The sequence below is a fragment of the Argiope bruennichi genome, chromosome 11, assembly GCF_947563725.1.
Source record: "Argiope bruennichi chromosome 11, qqArgBrue1.1, whole genome shotgun sequence".
NCBI lineage: Eukaryota > Metazoa > Arthropoda > Arachnida > Araneae > Araneidae > Argiope > Argiope bruennichi.
This window is the reverse complement of record NC_079161.1, coordinates 54,627,934-54,655,759: the sequence shown is the minus strand read 5'-3', so window position 1 is coordinate 54,655,759 and position 27,826 is coordinate 54,627,934. Positions and strand designations below refer to the sequence as shown.

The window sequence follows — 27,826 nt, the reverse complement described above, 5'->3', positions numbered from 1 at the left end:
TTTATATTTATGTTATATTTTATGAATCTTCTGATTTATAAAAATGTTTTTAATGATTTTTCACTTTTTTTATAATTTTACGTTAAATTTTACGTAAATTATAATTTTACGTTTATTTTATTTTATAGTTGTCAGAATCTTGATGTTTCTTACATAATTTACAATTCATTTTTTTTAATGTTGGTTGCTGATGGGTTAAGCAGCTCTGTTGCATATTATATTTTATTTAAATAATATAAAATTTATTTAGTGAAGGTAGAAGATATTGTTTTGATTTTTAATGCAAGCTTATTCCTTATGTTTAATAAATTTTTAGGAAAAGAAGTAAAAAAAAAAAGGAAATAAAGCTATTTCACTAAGTGATCCTTCTAATGCATGACCATCGTTTATTATTATGTATTTATTTACATATTAGTGAATTACTAAAATAGTTGAATGTTCATGGCATATTATTTTATTTCCCTTGTTTTATATTCTTCTTTACTCTTATTATTCTTTGTGAAATTAGAATAAATATTTACTTTAATGTTTCTGTATAAAATTTTTCTTAACATCTTCCAAGACTGTTTTTAAGGCCATTTTTCTTAAGATGTCCGCCTAAAGCACATGATGAATTAATGTCAGTTTTAGCTGGCTTATGCCCATTTATGCTTCAAGTGAGTGTATACTTATTTGTTCTTTGTGTCTCAATTCAATTTTTAGAATATTAAAAATGGATGGATAAAATCAAAAAGGAAGATTAAATTGACACACAAAAAAATTTATCGTTTCAATAAAAATATTTTAAAAGTCAGTAAAGTTTTTCAAATTTTTAGATTGATTTTCTATAAAATTGCTTTTGCCAAAACACTAATATTTTTGTCCCAGCAAATGCCAGAAACATTTAATATTCATGTATGAAATCTTTTTTTATAAATAAAAAATTTTTGTGAAAATGAATTTTTAAAAATATTAATTAATTCATTTTATTAATAATTCTCATTATTATTAAAAATGATTTTATTTACTGATTTTTAATCATTTTTTCCCTTTTGAGAATGTTGATTCAAAATTTTATAAATTTGTACTTTACTTATTTGATTCGACTGTGAGTCTTTAGTCAATTTTTATATTAAACTTAAGGAAAAACGTTTTTTTTTCTTTTATTATTTTTTTTTTCAATTAGTATGGATCTGTTTGTATGTACATTAATAACAACATCTATATAACCATATGTATGTATGAGGTTTTTAATGCACATTATATAAATTTCTTATATTGATAGAATATCTTATTAAATTAGCAATTTATCTGTAAAGCATATTAATTAAATCAATAAAATTCATAAGATTATTATTTCAAACCAAGTTTAAATGGAATTTTCTGCTTGTGAGTAGTATACATGCTGAGATTAAGACAGACTTCAAAACCTAATCAGAGGGTCCGACAGCTGAGTATTTGGTTGCCTTTCCTTTCACACATTCACGTACGACTCTCCGATAGCCTTCCCTTATTTAAAACAATTAACCTTCCTAATTAAATTGTTTAGTAAATCTCTGATCAGCATATTGACAGTTTTAAACTTTAATGTATTATGACCGTATTTATTATTGAGAAATGAGAGCAAGAATAACTATTTCCAAATTTGCCAGGAAAAAAAAGAAAGAAAGAATTTTTGGAATTTTAATTTTTTGATAACTATGATAAAGAATTTCATTAAATTAATTTATTAGAACTTTTATCATTTAGCTACTTATTCTAACATTATATAATTTAAAATCCATTTTTGCTTTCAAAACAGTGAAACAGTTCGATATTACATAATCTTGTATTGATTCATACTTATCTTTGCAGAAACTTAATGCAGTATGGGAAAAATTTAAATATAAGTATGGAACATGGTAAGAAGCTTTTCTTCCCCCAATTTTATGTTATAAAACTATACTTTTTGCAGTATTTATGAAATTTTTCTGCATATTATTTTTACTTATCTTTAATAATCATTGTTTCTATAACATTTTGTGGGAATATCTTTATTCTTGATGTGTTAAAGTGGCTATTTCTTGCTATGTATTATTTTATTTATCACTTATATTGCTTTTCTTTTGGGCTACCTTTATAACTGTATTGCAGTTTTTTTTCTTTTTCACAAAGAGTATTCCAACAATGTTTTTGCTTGGTATAAATATTAGCTTGTAAAACTTACAATAAGAGCACTACCTCCTGGGGAGGGGGGACACCTTGAAATAAAAATGAGAGGCTTCCGGTGTGATGGTTGGATCTCACCACCCTGGAGGGTACATAAATAGGTGAGAGTCGGGCTCCTCCAATCAATGACGGGATGTACTTCTTTCGGGAAGGGTTGTACCATGGCCTTGCGATGGCCCTTAAGACTCAATCACAGTTCCCACCAATGTTGCTGTTGCTGTGGTCCGGTCATTCAGTATTTATTATCCGTGTGTCTTTGGGCAGGTCGGAGAGTCAGTGAGATGACTTACAATAGGAGTCCATACCCTGCATTCATTTCTATGACTCATCAGCAATTGATTGCTTATGCACCCATAAGAATTTTTTATAACTTAAATTGCATAGTTAATTAATCACTTTATTCATTGTATAGTAATTGTGCTGTGGAGCTCCATTTTTTCCCAGCTTAGTTGACTGGCTGGATCAAGCTTCTTATGGATTCTTTGCCAATAAATTATTCGTGAGTTATCTTTCTCCATCCAAAATTCAAAGCTATTATTTTATCATGCAAGAACATGATGTTGTTTTGGTTTGAGATTTTTGAAGCCTCAAAATGCGTAGCCAACAAATTGACGATTTATCGCTTTTGAGGCATCAATTTTTCGCTTTTAGAATTATTAGAAAATCATGCAAGATGTTGTCACGTTTGATGATTTATCACCAACTATAGTCACAACTTGATTTCCAAATTATTGATTCTCAGAATTCTTACAAATTGTCTTAATTAATTTAATTATTAACCCATTTAAATCGGTTTGAAACAATCACGAGACTATCAGATTATGCATTCGTCGATATTTAGAAAAACGATTCTTTTTCATCTCAAAATCGGTCGAACACCAAAACTTTATTTGCCATCTACAAAAATTGAAAATGAAAGTTTAAAAAATTATCATTATATATATATATATATATAATATAGGGATAAAGCCGATAGAGAAGTCTTGCGATTGTTTCAAACCGGTGTTTAAACTGCTTAATGACTTAAATTAATTAAAACAAATAATGACTTAATATAATAACATTCTCACATGATAACTTGAAATTTGTGATCGTAGATTTCATTTTTTTATTATTTTGATTTTAATTTTATCTAAACATGTATAATCTTTAAATAATACATATTACTAAAAATTAAAAAAAAATTAATAAGTTGACTTCCAGAGAATTAGTTTCAAAATCTCATACATAAAAGAATAATAATAATAAAAAAACATTATTTGTGCATTTTAAATGCTTAGATAGAACATTTACCTGAGCTATTAACAGTTAAGTCAGTTACTTAGCAGGGGAAAGAAAAAAAACTGAGAAAGAAATAAGAAAAAAAGAAGCTACTAATCTGTAAGCAACTTTGATAACTTGAAAAAACAAATCCTAAAAGTATTGATCTAAAAAGTACAAGAAATACAAAATTAAATAACCCTTAAAATACTCTCACTCCATTCCAAAAAATCCAGAGTCTTAAAGTCCTCTAAAGTTATGGGATCCCTAAGAAGTCTGGCATTGTTATTTGGAAAACTAGACCAATCTGGTAAGTGGATAATTCAGTGGAAAATATTTCTTAGGAAGAAAAGCAAAATGTAATTTATTTATACATTAATTTGATTACTAAAACATTCATTCAATTAATTAGTTACATCTTTATATTTCTTGTATAAAAATATCATTTCTTGAACATATCAATAAAGTTAATTGTTTTGATGTGTTTACTTGTTTTAACATATAAAGATTTTGCTTGTAGATTCTCTTCTCCTCCCCCCCCCCTCCTTTAGAACTGGAGTTGGGTTGGCTGGTGTTCTACTGTATTTGTTTTCAAATTCTCTTTTAGCTGATAATTAGCAATTGGAATACACATAAATATATTTGATTAATATATTAATACAGTATATTAATATAATATAATAAATTAATATATTAATATATAAGTATGAATAAAAATGTTTGCATAAATTTTTCACAGTGTGAATTATGAAGATAAATTAACAGAGAATGAAGAAATTATAGAAGACCAACTACACAGAACTCTCTCCAGAGAATATATTAATTTCTTAGGTAACTTGTATTAATTTGAAACATAGTTTTATTCCTTTTAATCATGATAGAACTTTTATGTATTGTATGCATATTATCTCATAATTGTTTTTTTAAAAGTATTTAATCATGCTTTCTTGGCATGTCAATATTTAATTTTGAAGGGGCATATTTTTATTTAACTAAATTTAACTTTAAATGTTCAGCATTTAAAAAAAATTTCAAATTAAAATCTTTTTTTTAAATTCCATTAGTATTTATTTATTCAGCTATTTTTCATCAAACAGTTTACTGGTAGTCTTTAATCGCCAAAGCCTTTTAAGATGAGATGGGGTTTCAAATTATAGAAACAATTCTCCATTTCCTCTCCAAGGTGAATTTTCTTGTGTTACTGAAAGCATATTTTTAGATAGATTCCTTATTGGAGGGCTGCTTGTTTAATTTTCTTTTGGCATCATTTAAGGAGAATTTCTGTTGCTTTTCATCAATTATGGCCCTTAAATCACAAAACCAACAACTTGTCACAAGTATATATAGCTTATATTAATTTTTGAATAAATAAGTCATTTTGATTGTATTTGAAGGATGAAAAATATCTTATAAGAAGAGTGAAAAGATTGAGTTGATAAGTAAGCTATTCGGCTTGAAGGAATTTTTTTAAAAAAATTATTGGTTGCATGAAAATTTTATCCTCCATAACTTTTTTATGATTGATTGGAAGATAATTCAACTTAATTGTCGACCCATCATAATTAATTTTTTGTACTGAAAGTTTTTTTGCAGCTACAACAGTTTAATTTAGAACTGAAAAGTGATTTTCAACACTCTAACATTGACTGGCTTTAACCAAAACACATGACAACTTGTTGAAAAACTCCCCAATTATATTCTCTTCTACCCCTATAGTACCAGCTATTATGAAATTAAAGGGGATAAAATCTTTCAATTGATTTTCAACCTAAACATGTAACATCTTGTGGAATTTATCATTTGCATTTTCTTCCACCTCCATGCTTGCAAGTATTATAAAATTAAAAGAGAAAAAAAGTAGAGAGATGTTTCCTTATACCTTTGAACAAACAGAATCTGCTTTTGCCTTTGAACTTACTGATAAACAAATGTCCATACAGGAAACAGCACTCGGATGAAACACTGATATTGCATCCCTGTTTAGTGTTATCAATGTGAATTTACCTATATTTGAAGCATCATAATATTTTGTATTAAAAGGTTGTTTCTTATGTTGTTGTTTTTTTATTATTTAATTATTTTACTTTTGATGTTGAACATCAAAGATGGTTGCTAGTACAATTTCTTTGGCTTGATTCTTTAGGTTGTCATATTAGTGATGAACTATCCTTCATACTTTTTTGGGATTATTACTGTACCAGAAAAACAATTTTTTTTTCTCTCTCTCTTCTTATAATAGCTAGATTCAACTGTTCCATAATGTCCTTTTTTTCTTTTTATAAATGATTTATCCATGCAGTTTTAAGTTATACCTTAAAATTCTTACTTGTCTTGGTTATCTAAAAGAACACTAATAATAATTTGTTTAAACTGATCATGGCCATTTTTCAAATAGAAAATAAAATAATTTAGAGAATTACATGCATTAATACATCAGTTTTTACAATCACAATAGAAAAGAGTCTTTCTTTTCTTTAAAAGAAACTTTACATTTGATTTTATAATAATTCATTAGAAGAATAATTAGCCTTTTGTGTAATTTAAAATTGAAGTCTGAAACACTGATCCACATATGCAGAAATTATAATTTGTCATGAAAAAGTGAAATGAGTATCATTTTTTATTTATTTTCAGTTGAACTTTTGACTAAACAGGACACTTGTTCTGTAAATGAAAATGAAATGGAGAGTGATAAAAAGGATACACCTATTAATCATTCAAAATGTCTTACAGACCTGGGTATAAAAATTTTGCAGACTGAGGTATCTAAATTTTTGATACCATGTATTTTTTTTTTTTTAATATTTATTATTGGATTATATATGTAGATTACTCAATATGAAAAAATTTTTATTACATAAAAATCCTCTTATGTGCAACTTGATTGTAAATTAAAATGAGAATATCTGTTGCACCTAACGATTTTTAAAAATTAACAAAAAGTTTTTTTCCCCATAAATTATTAACAATATTTAACATTCTACTGTTCTTTTCCCATCTATAAGATATATAATGAATTCCTAAATTGATGATACATTCTTGATCAGTTATGAAGCTTGCTGATATATATTTTCTTATACATTTAAAAACAATAATGTGAAAATACTTCAAAATTCATTATTTTCAACAATCTTCATGAAATAGCTTTTCATAAAGTGTGAGATAAATTATCTCTTAAATTGATGTACAGTTGATAAATTATCTCTCATACCAATATTTTGAAATACTTTTTTTAATAAGGATTTCCACTCTAATTATGACCTACTGCTATTGGATCATTAGAGTTACACATATAATTCCTATTTAAAAAATTATCTAAATGATTAAGAGTTTTATGCCCTTTGAGCCAGTAAATATTTTCATTTTAAATATATAACACTAATATTTTCTTTTTTAAAAAAAAGTTCCTTGCTTCTGTGGGGAAAATGTAACTTTAAATTATTTGTTTTAAATTATAAGATAATTTTAAACTGCTTCTGTGCCTACTTTGAAGAAGATTTGTCAAATAATGTACAATGCTTTCTGAAGGTGGCACCTATTTATTGATCATTTTATGAGTAAATCCTCCAAAGCATTTTCCCAACTAGAAGCTTATGCTTACTATAACGGTCAGGAAATTACCTGTCGTCCATAATTAAAATGTCAGCTAAAAATCAGAACAGTTAATAATGCAAATTGTGATTTCTAGAATAATATTTTCTGTTTAAAAGTTTTCTTTAGTCATAATTTATCTGTTAAAGCAGAGACTTGTAAAAATCTTTTTGAGTAGAAAAATTGCAAAGCAATGCAGTTTTATTGTGATTTTTAGAATATATATATATATATATATATATATATATATATATATATATATATAGAAGGTTTCTTTAGTCAAAATTTATCTGTTAAGGCAAGAGATTTGTAAAAATCATTTTTTAGTAGAAAAATTTCTACAATAACTATATAAAAAAATAAGTAAATCACCTGAATCTGGTTCACCTATGTTAGTTGATACCTATAATGTTTTTCAGTGCCATTATTATTAGATCTGTTTGTGCTTATATCCATTTAAAAATATATTTATTATTGTTTTATATAATATATAAGTTTTCACCAATAATATATTTATGTTTCTCATGTTCATGTCAATTTTTGTGGTTAATAAAAAATTTAAATTTTACTTTATGTTTCTTTTGCAGTCTGTTCGTCCTATTTTCATATGCACTGCCTTTGATTCTCTGCGGTGGCTAGATACAACAACAAACATTAAAGCCATTCAACTTAGTGAATTAGTTTTTAATAAAGTAAGTTATTAACATTTTTCCTCGTTTTGAAAAAAAAAATGTTTATCAAATGATTATAAATTATCAAATGTATATATTTGAACAAAAGCTAGAGATCCATGACTACTAAGTAAACATGGAGAGTGCTCTAAAACAAGGAATAAATATAGGCAGACTTAATAACTACTTATTAAACTTTGTCAAAAGATAGATTCAGAATGTTTTTAGACTTGAGTGAAAAAGGCATGTATATATTAAAATGCAACCTTCATTAAAAAGTGGGTGACATTCCACTTTATGTAGATTAATGTATTTGCTGAAAAGGATTTAATAACAGATAGACGGCAGGTTGCTAATAAATAATAGGGTTGTAATAAATAGGATTGTATTGATGTCACCACACTTATCAAAATAAATATTGTTATTTATCACAAACAGATTGATTACTTCATTGTTGTCATCTAGTGAAGAGAAAAATATTTGATATGCAAACATGATGTTGGAGAAGAAGAGTAGCGATATTCTACATATCATTAATCCATTAAAAATGGATTGTCAGTAAATAAATGAAGAACTGCAATATTCTCAAATTAATCATGCATGTTAAGTAAATATCTATGAGTCTCAAATTAATCATGCATGTTAAAAGCATGAATAAAGAATTTAAAATTCTCAAAAATGCATTTTCCTATGTTTAATATTTCAGATTATGGAAGATGGTCTTATTCGGCAAATCCAAGAAGCCAACTACCTTCTCCAAAGTGTTTTATATGCACTCCAAGAACTGGGGGAACATGAGGGAAACCTTTCCTTGTTATTGTCTTTTGGTCTTAATGTATATGAAAATCTAAGGCAGTGTTTCATAGAAATTCAAACAACATTTATGAATTCAGTTGGTTGTAATCAACAAAGTTTGCGGGTAAGTGTAATTTGCACATTTGTATCATTTGAAGCTTTCTGTGTTATTTTAATAAATCTTTATATTCTGTTTTTTGTACTTGTGTTTTGCACTTTAAATATTTTTCCAATTCATTTGGTTTTAAAATACTCTCTCTCTCACTCTCTCTCTATGTGTTTGTTTGTTTCAATATCTCTTACCAAAATTCTTGTTTATTTTGATGTTGCTAGGGAATTTTCATTCTAAAAAATATTATTTTATTTTGATGTAATTGGATAACCTGTCAGTTGTAATCTTTTGTTGACTTGTTCTCAAATAAAAGAACCACAACTCTTTTTTTTAGAAACACCCATACCTGCATGCAATTTAAAGAAACAAACAAAATACTGTCTTTACATCAACTAGCAAACTCAATGGGATTCAGGACTATAAAAGAACTTCATACTTGTAAGACTAACATAGAAAATTGGCCTTCTCTAAATAATCGAAAACATGATGCAGTTTTAACTCTTCTGAGAATCAAGTCACGCTAGATTCACACATAAATATCTGTTTTTAAATTATCAAGTGCTGATGTGTCCACCTTGTAACTGTGGATCAACAGTTTATTATATTCTTATTCAATATCCATATTTAATGTTAAGCTCTTGTTTTCTTCAAAACAATGGCAGTGGCTTCACTATTATTGCCTGACAAGAACACACATAAGAACCTTTTTGTCCTTTTAAAAATCTATAGATTATTCTTTAATTTGAACTCAGTATCATAATTTTGTTATGAATTCAGGTAATTTATCATTATTTTGCCAATGATTATTTTTGCATCATTTTAACAGAAACTATTTTTCTTAAACTTGTATTGGTGAAGTTTGACCTTCATATTGGTTGTTGTGCCATAAAACATGAAACCAAATCTCAAATAAAAGAAAAGGTAACCTTTTCCTTGCCCATTCATTAAAAAATGGAATTTATATACATCGAAATTTGTTGCTTTTTTATGGAATGATAAACTCTGCTACTGTACTTCTAAATAATAGTTGCAATGAACTGTTGTGATCTTTTTAGATGATCCTTACTTCTTTACCTCATGGACATAATTGAAATTTGTGAAGTTTTTACTTTTCCATCTGTTTTTGTTTATCTCTTTATATCATACTAGCTATCTTTGGTAATTAGTTTAGTAAGAATATTTAAATTTCTGATGCATAACTTGATGCTTATGATTCCTTCAATCTATTTTTAAATATTAAAGTGATATATATAAGAGCCATGTTATTTTAATATCCATAACTTTATTTTTTTATTATTTATTGAAGAAATTATTTCAAAATTATCTGAATACTTATGTACCTAAATAGTGCAATCTGTGTTCTTATTATATATAAACCATTTGTCTGATTTCGCCATACTTCTTTTGATTTCATGGAGTATTATATTCATACTTTTCTGATATCTAAATAAAAATGGTGTGATCAAAATATGTTATTCCTTCTACAAATCACTTCCTTTCTTTAAATTTATTTTTTGTTTTTATTTTTATATATTTTATAATATTGACATTTAACATATATATAAAGACATTTCTTATATGTTTATATAAGAAAAACAAGAATATATGCATTAGGAAATTTCAAGTAAAATTAGAATTTATTTTTGAATAAAACTAAAAAAGATACAATTGTATTTAGAGAGCGCTAATGCTGCTACTACTAAAACACAGATGAACTTAACCAAATCAGTAAAAATACCATCAATTAGCAAAAAGAATAAATAGAGAATCAAACAAGGGATTTTGTGAGGGGTCTGACTTTGTCCAACAATATTGACACCCCGTGTCTCGAAAAATCCCCTGAAATTGAGGCCCTAAAGGAAATAGGCCTCTATTTATTCTTTTTGCTAATTGACTTGGTATTTTTACTGATTTTGTTATATCTATATTGTTTACAATTCATTTTTGTGATGGTAGAAAAAAAAATGAGTTCAAATGTTATTTGATAGTTTTCAATAATAGGATTTATGGGGGGAAATGAAACATAATTGTTGAAACTCTTGTTTGTTTATAAGATTAGAGAAAGGTTTTTCAACAGTTCCTTAGAGACAAAACATTTTGTTTGAAAATCTAAAATTAGGTTGTTTTTAACTTTTATTGAAATATTTTATCTGTTTGCTGGTATTTGAAAAGTGATAGACTATATAATCGTTCTCTTAAAATATATTTGAAATATTACATTCTATAAAAACTGTGATAAAATGGTGTTTGTTTTATGTTTTTTTTAGAAACTAAATGAAACTCTAACACAAAATTTGCCAAAAGCTAAAAGTGACAAAATGAAAAAAGAAGCATTTAAAACTGCCATTGAGAAAATCATTGGGGTATGTGTAGTTTTATATTGACAAATTATATTTTGAGAAATGTTTATTTGCTACATTTTACAATTTTTATTTAATAAATATCAGTAACTTTTATTTGCTCATTAAAGTTCACATTTCTGCTGTAATCATATTTTGTTATTGGTACTTTAAGTTACTTCTTTTGAATGTGTAGAACTTATTATATTGCTTGTAAATCTATCTTTCAATTAGATGAAATTACTGTGATGTATGCTATAAACCTCTGCTATTTTATCTAAGACTTTTATTCACTTAAACAGTGCAATAATGCCTGCAATAAAATTATTGCAATTAGCATATTTTTTAAAAATTAGTGACATGGCATTTTGTCATTATTAAATTATGTACAGGGTATTTCAAATGATTTTTGAATATGCTTTTGATATTCAAATTGAAAAATAATAAGGCAACTAAATAAGCACAAATCACCATACAATTTTATTATTGTAGCTCAAGTTCTAAAATAGTAAAGATATTTTCATATTCAGGATTTATGATGACAGTCCTGTCAGTTCTGATGCAACAAAAGTTCTATCGCTGTTCTTATTGTCAGGATAATCTTGTTTTATGTAGCTGTAGCAATTTTAGGAAAAATGTTATCAGAAGAATCAGAATTGGAAAATTAAAATTATTATTGTATTTTTATTCGAAAAGATTCCTTTGTCCAAGCACATCAAATGTATGATTAATGATAACTTGCATTGCCATCATAACTTTGCAGAAATGTTGAAGGAGATGGCTATTTTTTTTTTTAATTTATTTAAGATTACGTAATAAAGTTGTGAAGTTAAAGGTAATTTTAAGTTTCTTTAACTTTTATGTTTAGAAACTATTTATGAATTTTATAACATAATTTTAACACTGTAATTTATTATTTCAAACTAAGCCTTTTCTACAGTTATCTTTTAATGCACACCAAAGTTATGATGAAACCTTTTTAAGCAATTGGAATTTTAAGAGATTCGTATGAATTTTACATATGAATATTTCAATAAGTTGTTCAATGTAATTTTTGTTTCTAAAAGAACTTATAATTGATTTTGGTTAAAGACTTTAAAAAATACAAATGTGGTAGTTAAGAAAAATATTATTTTGTTTGTAATATTTTAATTTTTATTTATAGTAACTTTATTTTAAATAAGAGTTTATTTATTTTACCAAAAGTAACTATGATTGGCGAACAATTCAAATTTGATTTTTAGAAGTTTTTTAAGATTTGATTTATTTTATTTCATGAAACATTCAACTAATATTAATCTAGTTTACTAAAGTTTAATTCCTAAAATGTACCATAATATGCATTGTTCATTAGTCAAGTTTAAAAATAATTAATTATTATCTTCATTCTTTCTGGCTAATATCCATGCAGTATATTGAATTCGAGATTATCAAACAATTCTAATTCCCCCTACACCATAAGAATAATTGTGTTTTGTAATTAAATTAACTATTAAATATTTCAGTGCCTTTATATAAATGTGAAATTAGTTATTGTTAGTTTGATGCATAATTAAAGAAATTTTATGTGTCACTTGTTGAGAAGTTTTAGTCAGAGGTTGATTGGACTCAAAACTGATCTGAATCATTGCATGTCCAGATAATTGATGTGGGAAAAAAATGCCATTTTCTAGAGAGAGAAATTTTATAATATATTGATTTAATGACTGTAAAATCAATGTTTATAATTTGTATAGTTAGTTATATGCTGCGTTAAAATCAGTAGAGAAATGATCATATCGGTCAAAATTAAATTGTGTTTCTCTACTATTTTTTTGCTTGAGAAAATTTTGTTTTTCAATAATTTTTGTCTGTCTTCTTAAAGCAAACTAGATAAGGGATTTGTAATGCAAATGCCATTTGATCATGCACTTCAATAATTCCTAAGTGATTTTTCAATTTTGATTAACAGGCATCTGTTTAAGATTTTATTTTTTTAATTTTAAAAAGATTTTGTAATTTCTTTATTTTAAAATCTAATAGGGTTGTTTTTGAATTAAATTTAATCTTATTTACTATCACATTTTATTTATTTTATATCATTAATGCTAACTAAAAAACATAAATATGTAGAATAAATAGAATGTTTCAAAAATCCTGTTGTATTTAATAATCCTGTAATATATAATTTATTTTTCCAGAAAAATATTGGACAGCGCCACAAAAAAGAAGTTGTTATCAAGAATTTGCCACCATTAATATATTTTAAACCCAAAAAGGACTCGTCACTCCTAGATTTTGATTTGAATAGTGATATGGGCCTATGCAATTTATTTTCATCTGATAAAAATTGCTAACCATTAGCTTTTAAACTATCAATACTGACATGAAAAATATATTGAAAATGAAGTTTCTGTCTCTTCGTTATTCTAATATATATCTGTTACCTTTGTGATTTTTATTCTTGGCATTTAATTGTATATTTGTTAATTTGTGATATTTTTTGTACAAATTTTTAAAAAAATATGCTTTCAAAAGTCAATATTCGATTAAGATTAGAAAGAAAATTAGACTTCATATTGAATTGCTCTCATATTTCCAAATTTATTAAAAATGTGCTTACCTGAAATGTATATAAAAGTTTGAAATTCTGTATTTCGTTAATTTTATAATAAGTTGTGTGGCCATAAGTTATTCTTGTGATTAAATTTATTATTTGGAAACAAGCAAATGCATTTGAAGTTAATTCTTGAAGAAATTTCATTAATTAAAATGCATGTGTTCTGAAATGTAAAAACCTGTGTAAACTTAAAAGCTGCTGTGGGAATCATAAAATTGTTTTGTTTACCATTTATTACAGGTGGTTTTTTTTTGTGTGTGTGTGTGTTTTTTGTTTTTTAATTATTAAGCATACATTTTATAAGTACACTACTTAAACTATAATTATTGATAACAAATGTTTAAAATATTATAATTAATAAAGAAAGAAAGGAAGGAAGAAACATTTTTGCTTGAAACAACATGGAATTTAAGCATTTTATGATCCTAGGCAGTACACATTATGATACCCACTATTTAATAATTGGTAACTTTAGTTTCACATTTCAACAAATTTTTAATGTAATCCAAGTTTACGATTTAGTTTAATGTAGTTTTTTTTTATTATTATTATTTAAGTAAAGATGTGAAATGGTTTTTTTTTAATGTATATATTATTGAGAGAAAAAAAAGTGATTTTTAAATTTTTTTTGAAAAATAAATATTTCTATATATTAATGATTTTCCCACTTATAATTAAAAGCATTTAGATTTTTTAATGCATTATAAAGAAATAATAAACTTAATAACATTACAAATAAATGAACATCAATTAAATGAATAACTAATAATATAATTTGTCATTATAGTTTAATAAATGATAATTTTAATTCAGCGTAAGGGCACATTACAATTTTAATATTTTATAATTCATAGGATTTGTATTTTTTACAAATATTTTATTTTATTTGAGAACTAATTTAATAATATTTTTTAATTGAGTTACTTGAGGCTTTAGGTAGCCGCCTTATCAGAACTCTTAATGAATGTTCTTTCTGTTTATGATTGCTTTATTCTTTGCTTTCTTGTCTTGTTTTCCATTGAGATCATCAAAAGATTTGTCAAAATAAAATCTAAACTTAAACAATAAAAAAACACTTCCAAGTTATTTGTGCTATTTAATGTATAAATTAATAAATGGTTCCATTCTTTGACTTTGTTGTATGTAATTTTAAAGAAAGTTTTGAAAAATTTGAGATTTTACCACAATTTTTACTCATTATTGTGAATAATTTGAGTTATTAATTTGTGTGTATATATATTTATTTAGTCAAAACAATTTTTGCTGTACTTCTATCAGAATGCGGCAACTGATATACTATTCTGAATTCGGCTAGGAAGAAGAGAGGGAATATAATCAAAACAATGCTTTTACATTAGACAATGAGAAATGCTGAAATAATTGATTATTAATTCTTTCAAGGTACAAGCAATCTGTCCTTCTCCATGAAAAAATATTGAAAAATTTATAAATTTCTTAAAAAATTAAATTGGTTCTGCTTTGTATTGTCTTAATTAGCTAGCTTCAGAAGAACTTACATATCACCTTCGCTTTGTAATGCCAATTATGCTTAGGACAAAAAGCTGCTGCTGAGTTTCTCATATTTTTCTCCCAAACTGATTAATGGCATATTAAGGTAATTATTTCTTAGTATTGTTTAGAAAAAATTAATGTTTTTTTTTTTTTTTTTTTTTTAATCTTTGGCAATTTATTATTGGTATGAATTGTTTAAAAATAAAGACCAGCGTTAGATTCAAATTTTCAAATTTAAAAAATGTTTCTATTTTAGAAAATCAGTTCATTTTATTTTATGCTAAAATGATTTCCATAAAGTTCTTGCTGTTCAGACATGAAAGTCTCATAATACTGGATCATGTCATTTATATATTTTACTTACATGTACTTTTGTATGAAGTAAAATATGTTTACATGAACAAATATTTTCCCATTAAATCTTTGAATGTTTGCTTAATATAATTGGATAAAATATCTTAGAAGTTATTATTGGTTTGTTATTGTATCTGGATCTTTTATTCAAATTAAATAATTTAACTGTTATAATTTCTAAATGTAAATTTAAGAACTTGTTAAGTGAAATGTTACTATTGTTAATAAACATTTTAATAAAACTGTTAACATAGGATGTTAAGGATAATCTAGTAAATTTAACCATTATTCATTTATACCATGCAGATAGTGGTTTGTAAATAATTAAGAAATAGATGTTTTTTAACTTCATCTACTTTCTTAACAAAGTTATTGTTATGTTTAAAATATTTTTTAATCTAAACTTATTGTATTTCTAATTTATTATCATCATAATTTTAAGAAGAAAAAAATTGCTTTGATTTTTTAAAAAAATTATAGAGAAAGGGATATCCATTTTCTATGCATTGTTCACTTCATTAAATTAAATTTTAATACATTTCCCATTTATGTGTAATCATCATTTTGACTTTAAACTGTTTAGATGTATAATTTATTCTTAATTGGTTAATATTTTCTACTGAAATAATGAATAAATTGATATGTGTGTGTAATATGTTCTGAATGAATCCATTTCAACATATAAATTACATACTTGCAAATCTTGATGAGCAAATATGCTAAATGTTTTAAAATATTTTATATATGTTTTACAAAGAATTTTTGATGAAAACTCAACTCAAATCTCAACTCACTTTTTCATGTCAGAAATGTTAGATTTTTAAAATTTATTGCCTTTAATTTAATGCATATACTCCATATCAGTATATTTGAAACTGACTAAATTTCAAGTTTAAGGGGTGATTAATAACAAAATATCGTATTAAAAATTTTTATTTTTCAGAAATTGAAATTTTTTTACAATTGTTAGATTTCTTAAAAAAATTAAAGATGTTTTCATTGTTTTTTGTAACTATTAAACACTTGCATATTTTTTAGTAAAAATTTTAACTTTTATTTTTTTTAACTATAAAAGTTCTTTTTTATATTGAAACATTAATTTAATACCAAACAAAACATTGTAATTTTATCTTGACAAAATAAAAATAATAAGTTTTGCTAATTCCATAAACAGTTTCTTATATATGACATTTCTCATTATTTTAGCTGTTTCTTGAAATTTTGTAGCTTTCAAAGTGGTGTGAATTTCATTGCAACATTGAAAATTTAATTGAAAAATATTCACAAAAAATGTTTTTAAAAATTGTTAAGAATCAGAAAAAATTGACACTATAAATAGATATAATTAAAAAGATAATATATTGAAAAAGGGGAATAAATTGATGTAGGAATCATTTTTATACAGTAATAGCTATAAAGTTATTGTCCAAATCTTGCTTAGTTTTTAATTAAAATTTAATTTCATCCTTAAAGTTATATATATACCAAATTTGGTAACTCTAGATCAAATTTCTAGCCTATAGAGGCCAACTTACATACATTTTCCTTTGTTAGTAGTAGAGAGAGAAATTTATATCTTATCATAGGATGAAATTACCATTTATGAGTATAATGGGATAATATCATTTTACAGTGCTTTATTTATTTTTTACTATTCACTCTCTAATTAAGATGTATGATTTTTATTAGAAAATATTTTTATGATGGTATGTAGGTTTTTGATTCTTAAGTATGTGGTTCAAAATTTTAAAATTCTGAGCACTCCCAACTTAAATCCTTTATTGTATCAATGAATTAGTTAGTGATGAACTGAAGAATATTGGCATTTAAAATTTTTAAAACAGAATTTATGTTTTTTATTATTACTCATTAGTTTTTATTTAAGCTTGAATTTTATAAATAACCTAATAAATGCAAATTATTTCCCAAATTGTAGTGGAAAATATTCTTATGTTATTACATAAACTATAAAATTCTTAGCATAATAATAAATAATTTTCCTTCCAATTTCCATCTAATGCTAAAACATTTGTGCGTGTAACTTCAGAAAAAAAAAAAAAAAAAAAAATTGAAATTTGGTAGATTCTGAAAGTATATACAGTGAGAGAAAGGATTTATGAGCAAAGGAATATAAAATCAAATTTTAAAATTCAAAACTTTAATATTATTTAATAAGAAACTTATGGGAGCAAATTTTGATAAATATTTCTATTTTGTGTAATTTTATCATCTTTTTACCTTATATTTGAATTTTGGGTCTTATTTATTGCACTGTAGTCAATGACTAATTTATGCTCTTTGTTACATGTACTTTGTTTTTTAATCACTTTATCTCTAATTTTAATTTCAAGTTATGTGCTAATTTAACTTATTTCTGAAAACGATTTTTTTAAATAAAAGTTAATTGATTTGTGATTAAAATTTTACATTAACACTTAGCAAATAATTAGTATTAAAATATTTAAATTTGTTTCCTAGAATTATTGAATCCTTACTAAGAAATTATACTGCCATTCAATAAAAGTTTGATCTACTTGAAAAGATTACTTTTTTGAGTAATTCAGTGCATCTAATACATTTTTTAATGGAAGTTTTAGTTTTAAAAAAATAATGTTTTACATATCATTTAATGATTCTGATATGAATAAATAAACTGGTACTCACCATTCTTTTTAAACTATTTCAACTGCAAAATATATTTTTATTAATAATTGATTTATTTTATTCTTTTTATACACACATTTTATATTGACTTGTTTTAGGAACTTTCAGATTATTAAATGTATAGCTGCTCAAGATTTCTCTTTTCATTGGATGCTTCAAAGATTCTTCCCTGTATTCACATGCATAGTTGAAAGATTCCTTAAGAGAGCTTTAAATAAATGTACTTATATCACATTAATCTAATGAAGAGGAAACAAAATCAATTGTGCTACTCCTTTGACTGTTGTCGAGGTCGTAGTTGGTTTAGGAGTTGTTGGTGGCTTATAACAGCATTTGCACTTAGTTCTATAGCATTTAAAAGCTTTTTTGTCAGCCCTTCTGCTAAGGGCAAGGTCACCCCACGTTGGAGCAAACACTTTATCCCACTTTAGGTTGAGTGACCTTCGTGTCCAGTCGATTAGACCATCCGATTCTAAAGCAAACAAGTGATTCATTCGTATTTGCCCAACATTTGCTAACTTAGCTGCTGTTCCTGTGAGATGGACATCATCTACCCAGAAATAAGGTAGTTTCTTGACTGCTTCACATAAGCGTTGTGCGACGTGAGTTGTGGTTAGGTAAGCCCAACCAGAGCAATAATCATCGAAAGTGTCTGACACAAATTCTTCTTTAGATACAAACCATTTGCTGACTGGATCTCTGACCACCGGCATGCCCGTCTGGAAATAACATGCAATGTTATTTCTCAGATCAAGGTTCTTTATCCGATTTGTGATGTAATCCATCAATTGGTAAATATCGGTGAAAATGTCGTCGTCCATTTTCATAATATATTTAGTTCTATTACAGTAGGTGGCTGCCCATGTCAAACCCATGACATGCTTGTAAGTTAAATTCCGATACGAGTCCAAAAAGTCACCTTGTACGATGTCTTTGTGCAGTTCGTTCTCTTTTTCAATTTCGCCTTGATATTTATCAGTAGTTCCCAATAGAAAAGCCACTTTGGTAGTTGGTAATTCCAGTCTTGGGTTCTTCCAAGTATTTCTAATAACATTTCTGTGTTCAAAATGATCAACTGCTGTGTGGACCAATATCAAAAGGAATGGATCTGCTTTGCAAATATCGTTGTTGATAAGGTATTGGAAATTATATGATGCCAAATTACTTTTGGGTACAAAACGTTTTCCTTGAGGATGGAAAATATAATCAATATATAACCAAAACAGAAGCAAGCAGCATAATGTTACACCAATCCTCTTGCAATGGTTCAGTGTCCATTTTGAATACAACAATTTTAAAAACTCTGGCATGGTGATTTATAAAAATTTTGAAAGACACACACTTTACGCTTTCTTCTTTTAAATAATATTAATTCCAACATTTTAGTTCTTGGTCTTTGAATATCGCGTATTAAAACCGACACTACCACCTTTCATTTTAATCCTTACTCCATCAAACAAGTTTTGATTTGCGGTTTACTTGGTTGAACCAAAATTAGTCCCATTATATTTTGACGGACGTATTTTTACCGCTCTAGTGGAACTTTTCATTTTCGCCTCCATGCCTAGATGAAAGTGAGTGGGTTTCGCTTCAGTCACGTGGTTTGTCTATTCTTCCTGTGATTGGACCGGAGATTCCATCTTTTAGGGCTGACCCATATTAATTTTCTTTTTCGTCCTTTGCAAACTCGTTGCGGCGTTTTACCTTGAGACGTAAATTAAAATTGCATCAAACTTGTTTGTTTTCTTTTTCAGTTTGCACTACTTACTTTACGTTTCACAAAAGTATCTCTTGTAAGATTAATAACTTTTTCTTATTATTATTCATTTCGTGTCGTCTGAAAAAAAATTCTGACCACTGCGTGTGTCATTCGGTTTTTGTTTCTGTTTTTTAATTGCTTGAAATTATTATTTCTTAATGGGAAGGTCATTATCTAATAATAAGGACAGGAGTCTATTGCACTTTGTTTATGAAATGTTCTCTATATCGATTATATCTTAGTATTTGAAAACTTCGTGTTGAGGAAATAAGTAGCAGGAAATATAACAAAAAATATTCAAATATGGTGTTAAAATTTTGTTTTATTACAGTAAACTCCTAGTGAGTGTTTTATTTTCAGAACGCAGACATAATATAAGAATATTTAAATATTCTTATCAGAATTATATTATTAATATAAATTATATCATTAATAAGAATTATTTTTTTAATTATTAAGAATTATATATTTAATAAGAATTATTTTTATATAAGAATATTTAAATTGTAATTAACCGACCTCAAAAGAAAAAAGGATTCTATTAAATAAAATCAATAATTTAGTACTGAATTCTTATAATTAAATTGCTTCAGGAAAAAAAAATTCAAAACGTCGAACTTTAAGACAAACTTCATGTTCGAATCATATTGATTTAAAAGATTAACATAAATATAAAAAAAAAAACTATTCAGATTTGATTTGAAAATACATTCTACTTTGAAAAAGCTTATTAACACTTTTATTTTTACAATTCGAATATTACTATCCTACAGACGATCCAATAATTTCATTTGAATGTACTAAAGGTATTCTGATAAATAACAGCAATAATCGTTTGGAAATGAATCCTCATAATTAAATGGTCATTAAAAATATTAAACCAGCTGGAGTGGTCTCTCTAAAATTTTCTCACTCTCTAAAAAAGTGTTATTCCTATCTCCTTTGGCGGATAAAATTGTGGGCCTTGGATAAGAACCTTTATATAATTGGCGCAGTTTAGCCAATTATGGCTCTTGCGCCAAAAAATCCCCAAATACTATACAAAACCTTTAAATGGTTTTGGCGAATAACAGTTACAAAATATAGATCTTTGGCTTGAATCTAATGTTTTTACTGAATCTATCGTGGAATCCTAGGCGATTTATCCCTGTCATGTGGTTAATAGTACTCAAAAATCGAAATTTGTGTTTTAAACACATATTTTCCCAACCGATTGAACCCAAAATTTGACACAGAACTAGAATTGTAATCACAAAATCACTTAACAAATTTTATATATCTGAGTCATTCCATTTTAGAAGTATCGCATTTATATATTTTTGAAAGTACAGGCCGACCGACAGACGGTCAACTGCCTAAAGAATTTGATTGGTATCTACACTTTGGATATTAAATCTCTGTACCAAATTTTATTCATCTAACTCTTTTCGTTTTGTAGTTATTATGTTAACTTATATTCTGGCAGTTGGAGTGACAGACTTCCTCAGAAAGGATTCTGCTTAAAATTCGATATATATATCAAATTTCATTCGTCTAATTCAGATTTTTTTTATTTTAAGTTATCGTCAAAATTGTATCATCATAATCTAATATTAAACAAGCATAATGCCAAAAGTGTATTTTTCGAACTCTGGAACGTCTAAAATTTGCAGTCTTCAATCTCAAATTTGAATTTTCTGAGAATTACGATACTTTCTTAGTACTTCGTATGCGAAAAAGTAAAAATATTTATTTTAAAGACGGACAATAATGATTTGATGAAGAATCATTAAACCACATGAGAAAAATATCTTAAGTTTTCATTTGTAACAAAAAAAAATTTTTTTTTTTATTTCAAATAAATGTCGATTAGAATTATATTTCAGAATTCCGTCACAAAAAAATTCGACTGCCAACAATTCATCAGGACAATTACAATGACAAGTTTCTTTTCCTTTGTAAAATGCTGCTTTATTATTATTAATAATAATAATCATTTTCTCGTGTGCAAAGTATAGAGAAAGTATTGCAATTGTAACTAGAGATTTCGACGAAACTCCAAGTTTCAGATTTCACTGGGTTTGAAAAACAAGTTTTTGATATTATGTCTCCCTGTCTATAAACAAGATAGCTAAAAAGAACGCATTCAGCTTGACGGATAAAATTCGGTATATGCTCAAAATTTTTATATTTCTATCAACTTCAAAGAAATATATTTGAAGGAAGTCTCTCTGTCCGAAAGTAAGTCTACTCGATAACTGCAAAGAGAACTAGAGAAATAAAATTTGGTATATAGATTTAGCATCTAACTACCAGTCAATTTTGAAACCAAATTCGTCAAGGATTGACAGTCTGTACTTGCATAAGCATGTAAAGCGATAACTCAAAAATGAAATTACTTAAATATGTGAAGAGTTTGTTACTTAATTGGCTTAAAATATATGAAATTTTTTATGTTATTTTATGTCTGTAATTGTAGTTCTATATCAAAGTTTGGATTCAATCGGTTGAAAAAAAACGTATCTGAAACGCAAATTTGGTTTTCTTTTTTTATTAGCCACATGCCGGTGATTAATCGCCGACGATCGCACGATAGATTCAATAAAAATGCCAAAATTTAATATTACATAACTATAATTCGCCAATGCCCTGCAAGGATTCGCAAAAGTTTACAATTTTTATGCTTGGTATGGGGTGATATCTTTATTTAAAAGTATGCGAGAAAGTTTTGAGAAGACAACTCCCACTGGTTTTTTTTGTTGTTGTTGTTTGTTTATTGTTGTTGTTGTTGTGATTAAAAATCTCGATTTATTATTTTTTCGCTCAACCACACTTATTTAAATAATATTATAAACTAATTTTGGTTAGATAATAATCGTTAAAGCGAATTCATAGACATACTGTATGCCCCAGTTGCTCTTATATTTAAATATCTGTCGCAAGAAAGTTATATGCCGAGTTTACACTCGGCCAGTTAGAAGACGGCCAGTAGGCAGCGCATGCGTAGAAAGGGGCAGATTTATGTTTGCCTCATTTTCATAAGATAAATTCAGCATTCCATGCTTGGTTATACATTGACGTTTTGGCATCCCTGATTTTTTCTTTTTCACTGCGTATCGTATTAAAAAGATGGAATATTTGGAAAAAAAAACATGATAAAATAAAAATGTCAACATACTTAAATTTAGAAAACTATAAAAAAAATGGCGAATAAAATTTAAAAAAAAAACAACATCGCATGAGAAAGAACAAAGAGCAAAAAACGTTGGAATTAATCTATAAGTGGTCTTTTCACGCCAAATTCTGCAAACGCATGCGCAGTAAGGGGGGTGGATACAATACAGCGGCATGTTGTCCCTTCGGGAAAATTACTTACCATCAACCGAACGGCATTTTTCAGCCTTTCTAAACATGCGTTGCCTATTGTCCGTCTTATAGTGTAAACCCAGCCTTAATGCATATAAATTTTACTCTTGAGTAATAAAATTCTTCAATCAACTACTTTAAAACCAGTGAGAGTGGTCTGCCCAAATCTTTCTTAAACACTCTCTAAGAAATTTGTCGTGCCTGAGAATGCCTTACATGACACTGGCGTACATTAGTTACGAAATATTAACTTTTGGCAGGAATTTATTATTTTTACTGAATCTATTGAATTATCCTTGGCGAGTTATTTGACAGTTAATGCTTGACGTGAGTTAATACTATCCAAAAATAGAATTTGTGATATAGACTCGCTTTACTTAACCGATTGAAAGAAATATTTCACACAAAATTGCACTTGCAATCATACAATCACATACCAAACTTGATAGATTTAAGCCGTTGCGTTTTTAAATTGACGCGTTTAGATGTTTCTTTAAGTATAAACGGACAAACAGTGAAGCCGTCGTTGAATTTGGTTTGAAACCTGAGTGGTGTCTTAAATCTGTGAGTCGAATGTTATTTATTTAGCTCTCCTTATTTTGTGATTCTTCTATTAATTTATTTTCGGACGGTTCCTCCTCTGAACAAATTTCACACAAGATTTGATAGAAATCTACGAATTTATAGTCTGTGTACTTTTTGTAGGCGGTTCAAGGTCACATTTTCTACCTCGTTACTGGTTGTCTGACGAAGCAGACAATAGAGTCACTCTTTTTTTTTTTTTTTTTTTTTTACACAGCTGTTAAGGTATTCCGATAGCTTTCTGCTTTATGAACTGCGTACTGGCGTGGGAAAAAAACAAGCTTTGTCGAAACCGTAGCAACGGAGAAGGAGAAAGAGTGAAGAGTAGGGAAGTCAACCATCTAACTCTCCGACCCGCCCTAAGGCACACGGATTTAAACCATAAAACTGAATGACCGGACCGCCGCAACAGCAATTGGCGGGAACTGTGGTTGAGTCCTAAGGGCCGTCACCGGCCACGGTACAACCCTCCCCGAAGGAAGTACGTCCCGTCATCGATGGGAGGAGCCAGATCCCCCACCTATTAGTGTACCCTCCAGGATGGCGAGATCCAACCACCATGCCGGAAGCATCTCATCCTCATTTCGAGGTGCCCCCCAACGAGTGTCCTTGAAACGCCTACAAAAATTACACAGACTATAGTGTAAAGACCGTATATCAAATTTCAACCGTCTAGCTCAATGCATTTTTATCTTTGTCACAGACAGGTAGACGGAAATTCCCCAAAGATGTGTTTTTCGAACTGAGGAACGTCTAAAACGTGGAGATTCTTTAAAATCTAGAAATCGAATTTTTTTGACGATCTACTATTATACTATATCTACTATTATTTTCTCTATATTATGTATGCCAGAATGTAGAAATATTTTTAAAGCATATAAAAATAGTTGTAAAGTAGTAAGCCGTCACTTCTTACTCATATTAAACATTATTAACAAGTGATATTTTAATTAAAATTAAAAATTTTAACATTTGCCATATCATACAAAAAATTAGTAATTTTTCAGAATCGTCGAACAAAAAAATTATGTTTTCTTTTAGAGTAGGAATTCAAGCATAAGTACGCAAATAACGATAGCTTTTTTATGATTTCAAAAAAAATTACAAATTTTACCCTGAATGGAATTAATAAATTCCTTTTATAAAAAATTGCTTAATGTAATTGGTATTTATGTGCTATAAAACAATAAACTTTTATGATATGATGATCTAGAGTCTTTTCAGTAATTCATTAATTAATTTATTAAAAGATTTGGAAGTACAGTTGTTTTACCTAAAAGCTGATTAAATAAAAGATATAAATGCACATTTAATTATTATATTAAGGGATAAAAATTGCAATAAATGCATTTAATAATTTATTTAAGAAAGCTGTTAAAGCTAAACGCTCAACTGTTTAAGAAAAGATGTGAAACATATATGCAGTAGTACCAATTATTTTTATTTTTTCGTATACGTAGAATAGAGAAATTATAGTAATCGTATAAAAATTCGAATTCGAAACTTTGAATATGTTTTAGACCTTCCTGAGCTGGAAAAAAAAACACATTTTTTTGTAAAATGTCCGTCTGTCTATCTGTTTGTAATAAAAATAACTCAAAAATGATTTAAGCTAGAAAGTTAAAATTTATTACACGGTCTTTATATATTTCTATCAAATTTTGAGTAAAATATGTTCAGAGAAAGTCCATCTGTCCGGCTGTTCGAATACTGGTTAGAACGGTAACTACTAAACGAAGAGAGAGAGAAAAACAAAATTCAATACATAGATTTAACATCGAAAGTCCAGTCAAATTTTGAACAAAAATCCAGCTACGGGTTGACTGTCGTCGCTGTACTTTCAGAAGTAAATAAACGCAATGACTTAAATATATGAAATTTTGTATTGGAATTTGTGATTACAAGTGCAGCTTTTTGTAAATTGTTTTTCAGTCGTTTGAGAAAAATTTCTGAACATAAATTCGATTTTTTACACTATTAACGTATACCAGGAATTAATCGCCAAATATCTCGCCAAGGGTGACACGATAGGTCCAACAAAAATGTTAAATTCACGCCAAAAGTTAATATTTAGTAACTATTGTATTCTAGTTCCATACGGAATTCTCTGGCGTGACAAGTTTATTAAAGAGTATACGAGAAATTTTTGCAGAGTCCACTCGCACTGGTTTATCTATTAACTATTTTTCAATGTTTTTATATAAACAAAAAAAAAAATACTCAAAATATATTTGTTATAGAATACAGTGGATTCAATTAAAATGAAAAAATCTATTGGGCATGCTATCTAATAACTGACTTCACTTTACTTTCTTTAGTACTATGACGTCCAAAATACTTTTTCTTTTATCTGCAAGATTCATAAAGGATTTCAAATTCAAATTAGGACAGCGGCTTTCACATATATCATGAAAAAAAGTATAAATTCAATGCAAAAGAAGCTAATAATCGTTTGTTTGCAAAGCAGAAACATTAATCTCTTTTTACATATATACAATGGCTCAAACAACTGAGAGTACACTTTACTTTTACTTGATCAATATAAATAACATTCTACCGAGAATTGCAAACATGTTTTTATTTTTACACATAACATATGGTATAATTTAAAGTAAAAACAAAGAACAATCAACGAAAAATTTCTAAACTGAAGTTTCAGAAGCATTTTAAATAAACATATGTAGATTTTTGTCTCAAAAAATTGAGAATACACCAATGAAATTATTGTAATATATCGCATAGAAAGAAAGTGTCAGAATTTAGTTGCATGTCTTTTGGCTTTTATAATGGCCTCTAAACATCGTGGTACCAATTCGACCAATTTTTGGTTGCATCTGAAGATATTTTACTCTATTCTTCTTGCAACACTTGTTTTAAATTGGGTTTTGTTTCTAATTTTGTGTTTTTGGATACTATTTCAAGTATAGCCCGTAGATATTTAATGACATTGATGTTGACGAGCTGTGGCAATGTGTGTAAATGCCATTCACAATGAAAAAGATACTACATTTTGACGTTACGTGCATTCTGTTTGGGGTCGTAGTCCTTCTGAAAAATGAAATTTCCATCTAAACCCAAATTTTTAGCACTTGCCATTTATAAGAAACTAAATTTCTAACCCCAGAGGAATGAAGCCATACAACCCCAAATCATGATGGATTCACCACCATGTTTAATTGTAGAACGTAAATTTTTCGGCTCCAAAGCAGTATTAGGCTTTCTCCATACAGTGCGATGGCTGTCACTGCCAAAAATGTTGAGTTTTCTTTCATTACTAAATATAGCTTTCTTCCAAAGGTTATTGGTCTTCAGCTGATGAGTTTATGCAGACTTCAAATACTTTTTCTGAATTTGTAAGCTGATGAACAGTTTCTCTCTGACAATGCGACTTTTATATCCAGCTTGTCTAATTACATTTCGCACAGTTTCAGCACTTACGTTTCTGCCTATGATTTGAGAAATTTCTACAGCAAATTGCATGAACCATATGGTCGTAGCAATCTGAAGGAAAGTGCTAAAAATTTGGGTTTAGATGGAAATTTCATTTTCCTGCAGGTCAATGACCCTAAACACACTGCACATAACGTCAAAATGTGGTGTCTTTATCACTGTAAACAGCAATTGCATACACCACCACAGTACCCCGATATCAATGCCATTGAATATCTGTGTGCCACACTCAAAATAGTGGTTAAAAAACACAAAATTAGAAGTAAAATCTGTTTAAAACAAGAGTAAGAAGAATGGGGTAAAATATCTTCAGACGCCACAAAAAGTTGGTCGAAGCTTTATATATTAATAAAACTAAAGTATTATTTGGTAAACGTTGTCATTAAAAGTAGAATGTAATTTGCAAGCAGATTATACTGAAAACATCATGCCCAGTAAAAATACAGATATGAACTATTCTTTGAAAGTATGAATTTATTCTAAAATATGTACTATTCTTAAATATTAGAATATTAATAATATTGGAATAGCTAAAATAAAATATAAAAAGTTCTTCCGAAATGTGAAAAAAAAATTAAAAAATGTTTGTTGCTTATTCGCGAATTA

At 27.3% G+C, this 27,826-nt stretch overlaps 2 protein-coding genes across 2 annotated transcripts in view; one reads left to right on the top strand and one right to left on the bottom strand.

Annotated features, from left to right (window-relative positions):
- The window catches only part of LOC129957192 (exportin-5-like), a 59,793-nt gene extending 45,983 nt beyond the window's left edge, over positions 1 to 13,810 (top strand). The window contains exons 26-33 of the mRNA XM_056069391.1: positions 562 to 656; positions 1,834 to 1,880; positions 4,187 to 4,278; positions 6,082 to 6,209; positions 7,626 to 7,730; positions 8,416 to 8,628; positions 10,884 to 10,979; positions 13,136 to 13,810. Of these exons, the coding sequence (XP_055925366.1) occupies positions 562 to 656; positions 1,834 to 1,880; positions 4,187 to 4,278; positions 6,082 to 6,209; positions 7,626 to 7,730; positions 8,416 to 8,628; positions 10,884 to 10,979; positions 13,136 to 13,291 (932 nt within the window). The 3' untranslated portion in view covers positions 13,292 to 13,810. The remainder of the gene's footprint in view (positions 1 to 561; positions 657 to 1,833; positions 1,881 to 4,186; positions 4,279 to 6,081; positions 6,210 to 7,625; positions 7,731 to 8,415; positions 8,629 to 10,883; positions 10,980 to 13,135) is intronic.
- Positions 13,811 to 18,116: 4,306 nt separating this feature from the next.
- LOC129957136 (beta-1,3-galactosyltransferase 5-like) lies at positions 18,117 to 19,642 on the bottom strand. Its single transcript, XM_056069300.1, has one exon. The coding sequence runs from the start codon at positions 19,392 to 19,394 to the stop codon at positions 18,324 to 18,326; it is 1,071 nt and encodes a 356-aa protein (XP_055925275.1). The 5' UTR covers positions 19,395 to 19,642; the 3' UTR covers positions 18,117 to 18,323.
- Positions 19,643 to 27,826: the final 8,184 nt, after the last annotated feature.

What these genes read in the sequence shown, in the direction of transcription:
- LOC129957136 (XM_056069300.1), bottom strand. Translation starts at nt 19,394, where the DNA reads ATGCCAGAGTTTTTAAAATTGTTGTATTCAAAATGGACACTGAACCAT.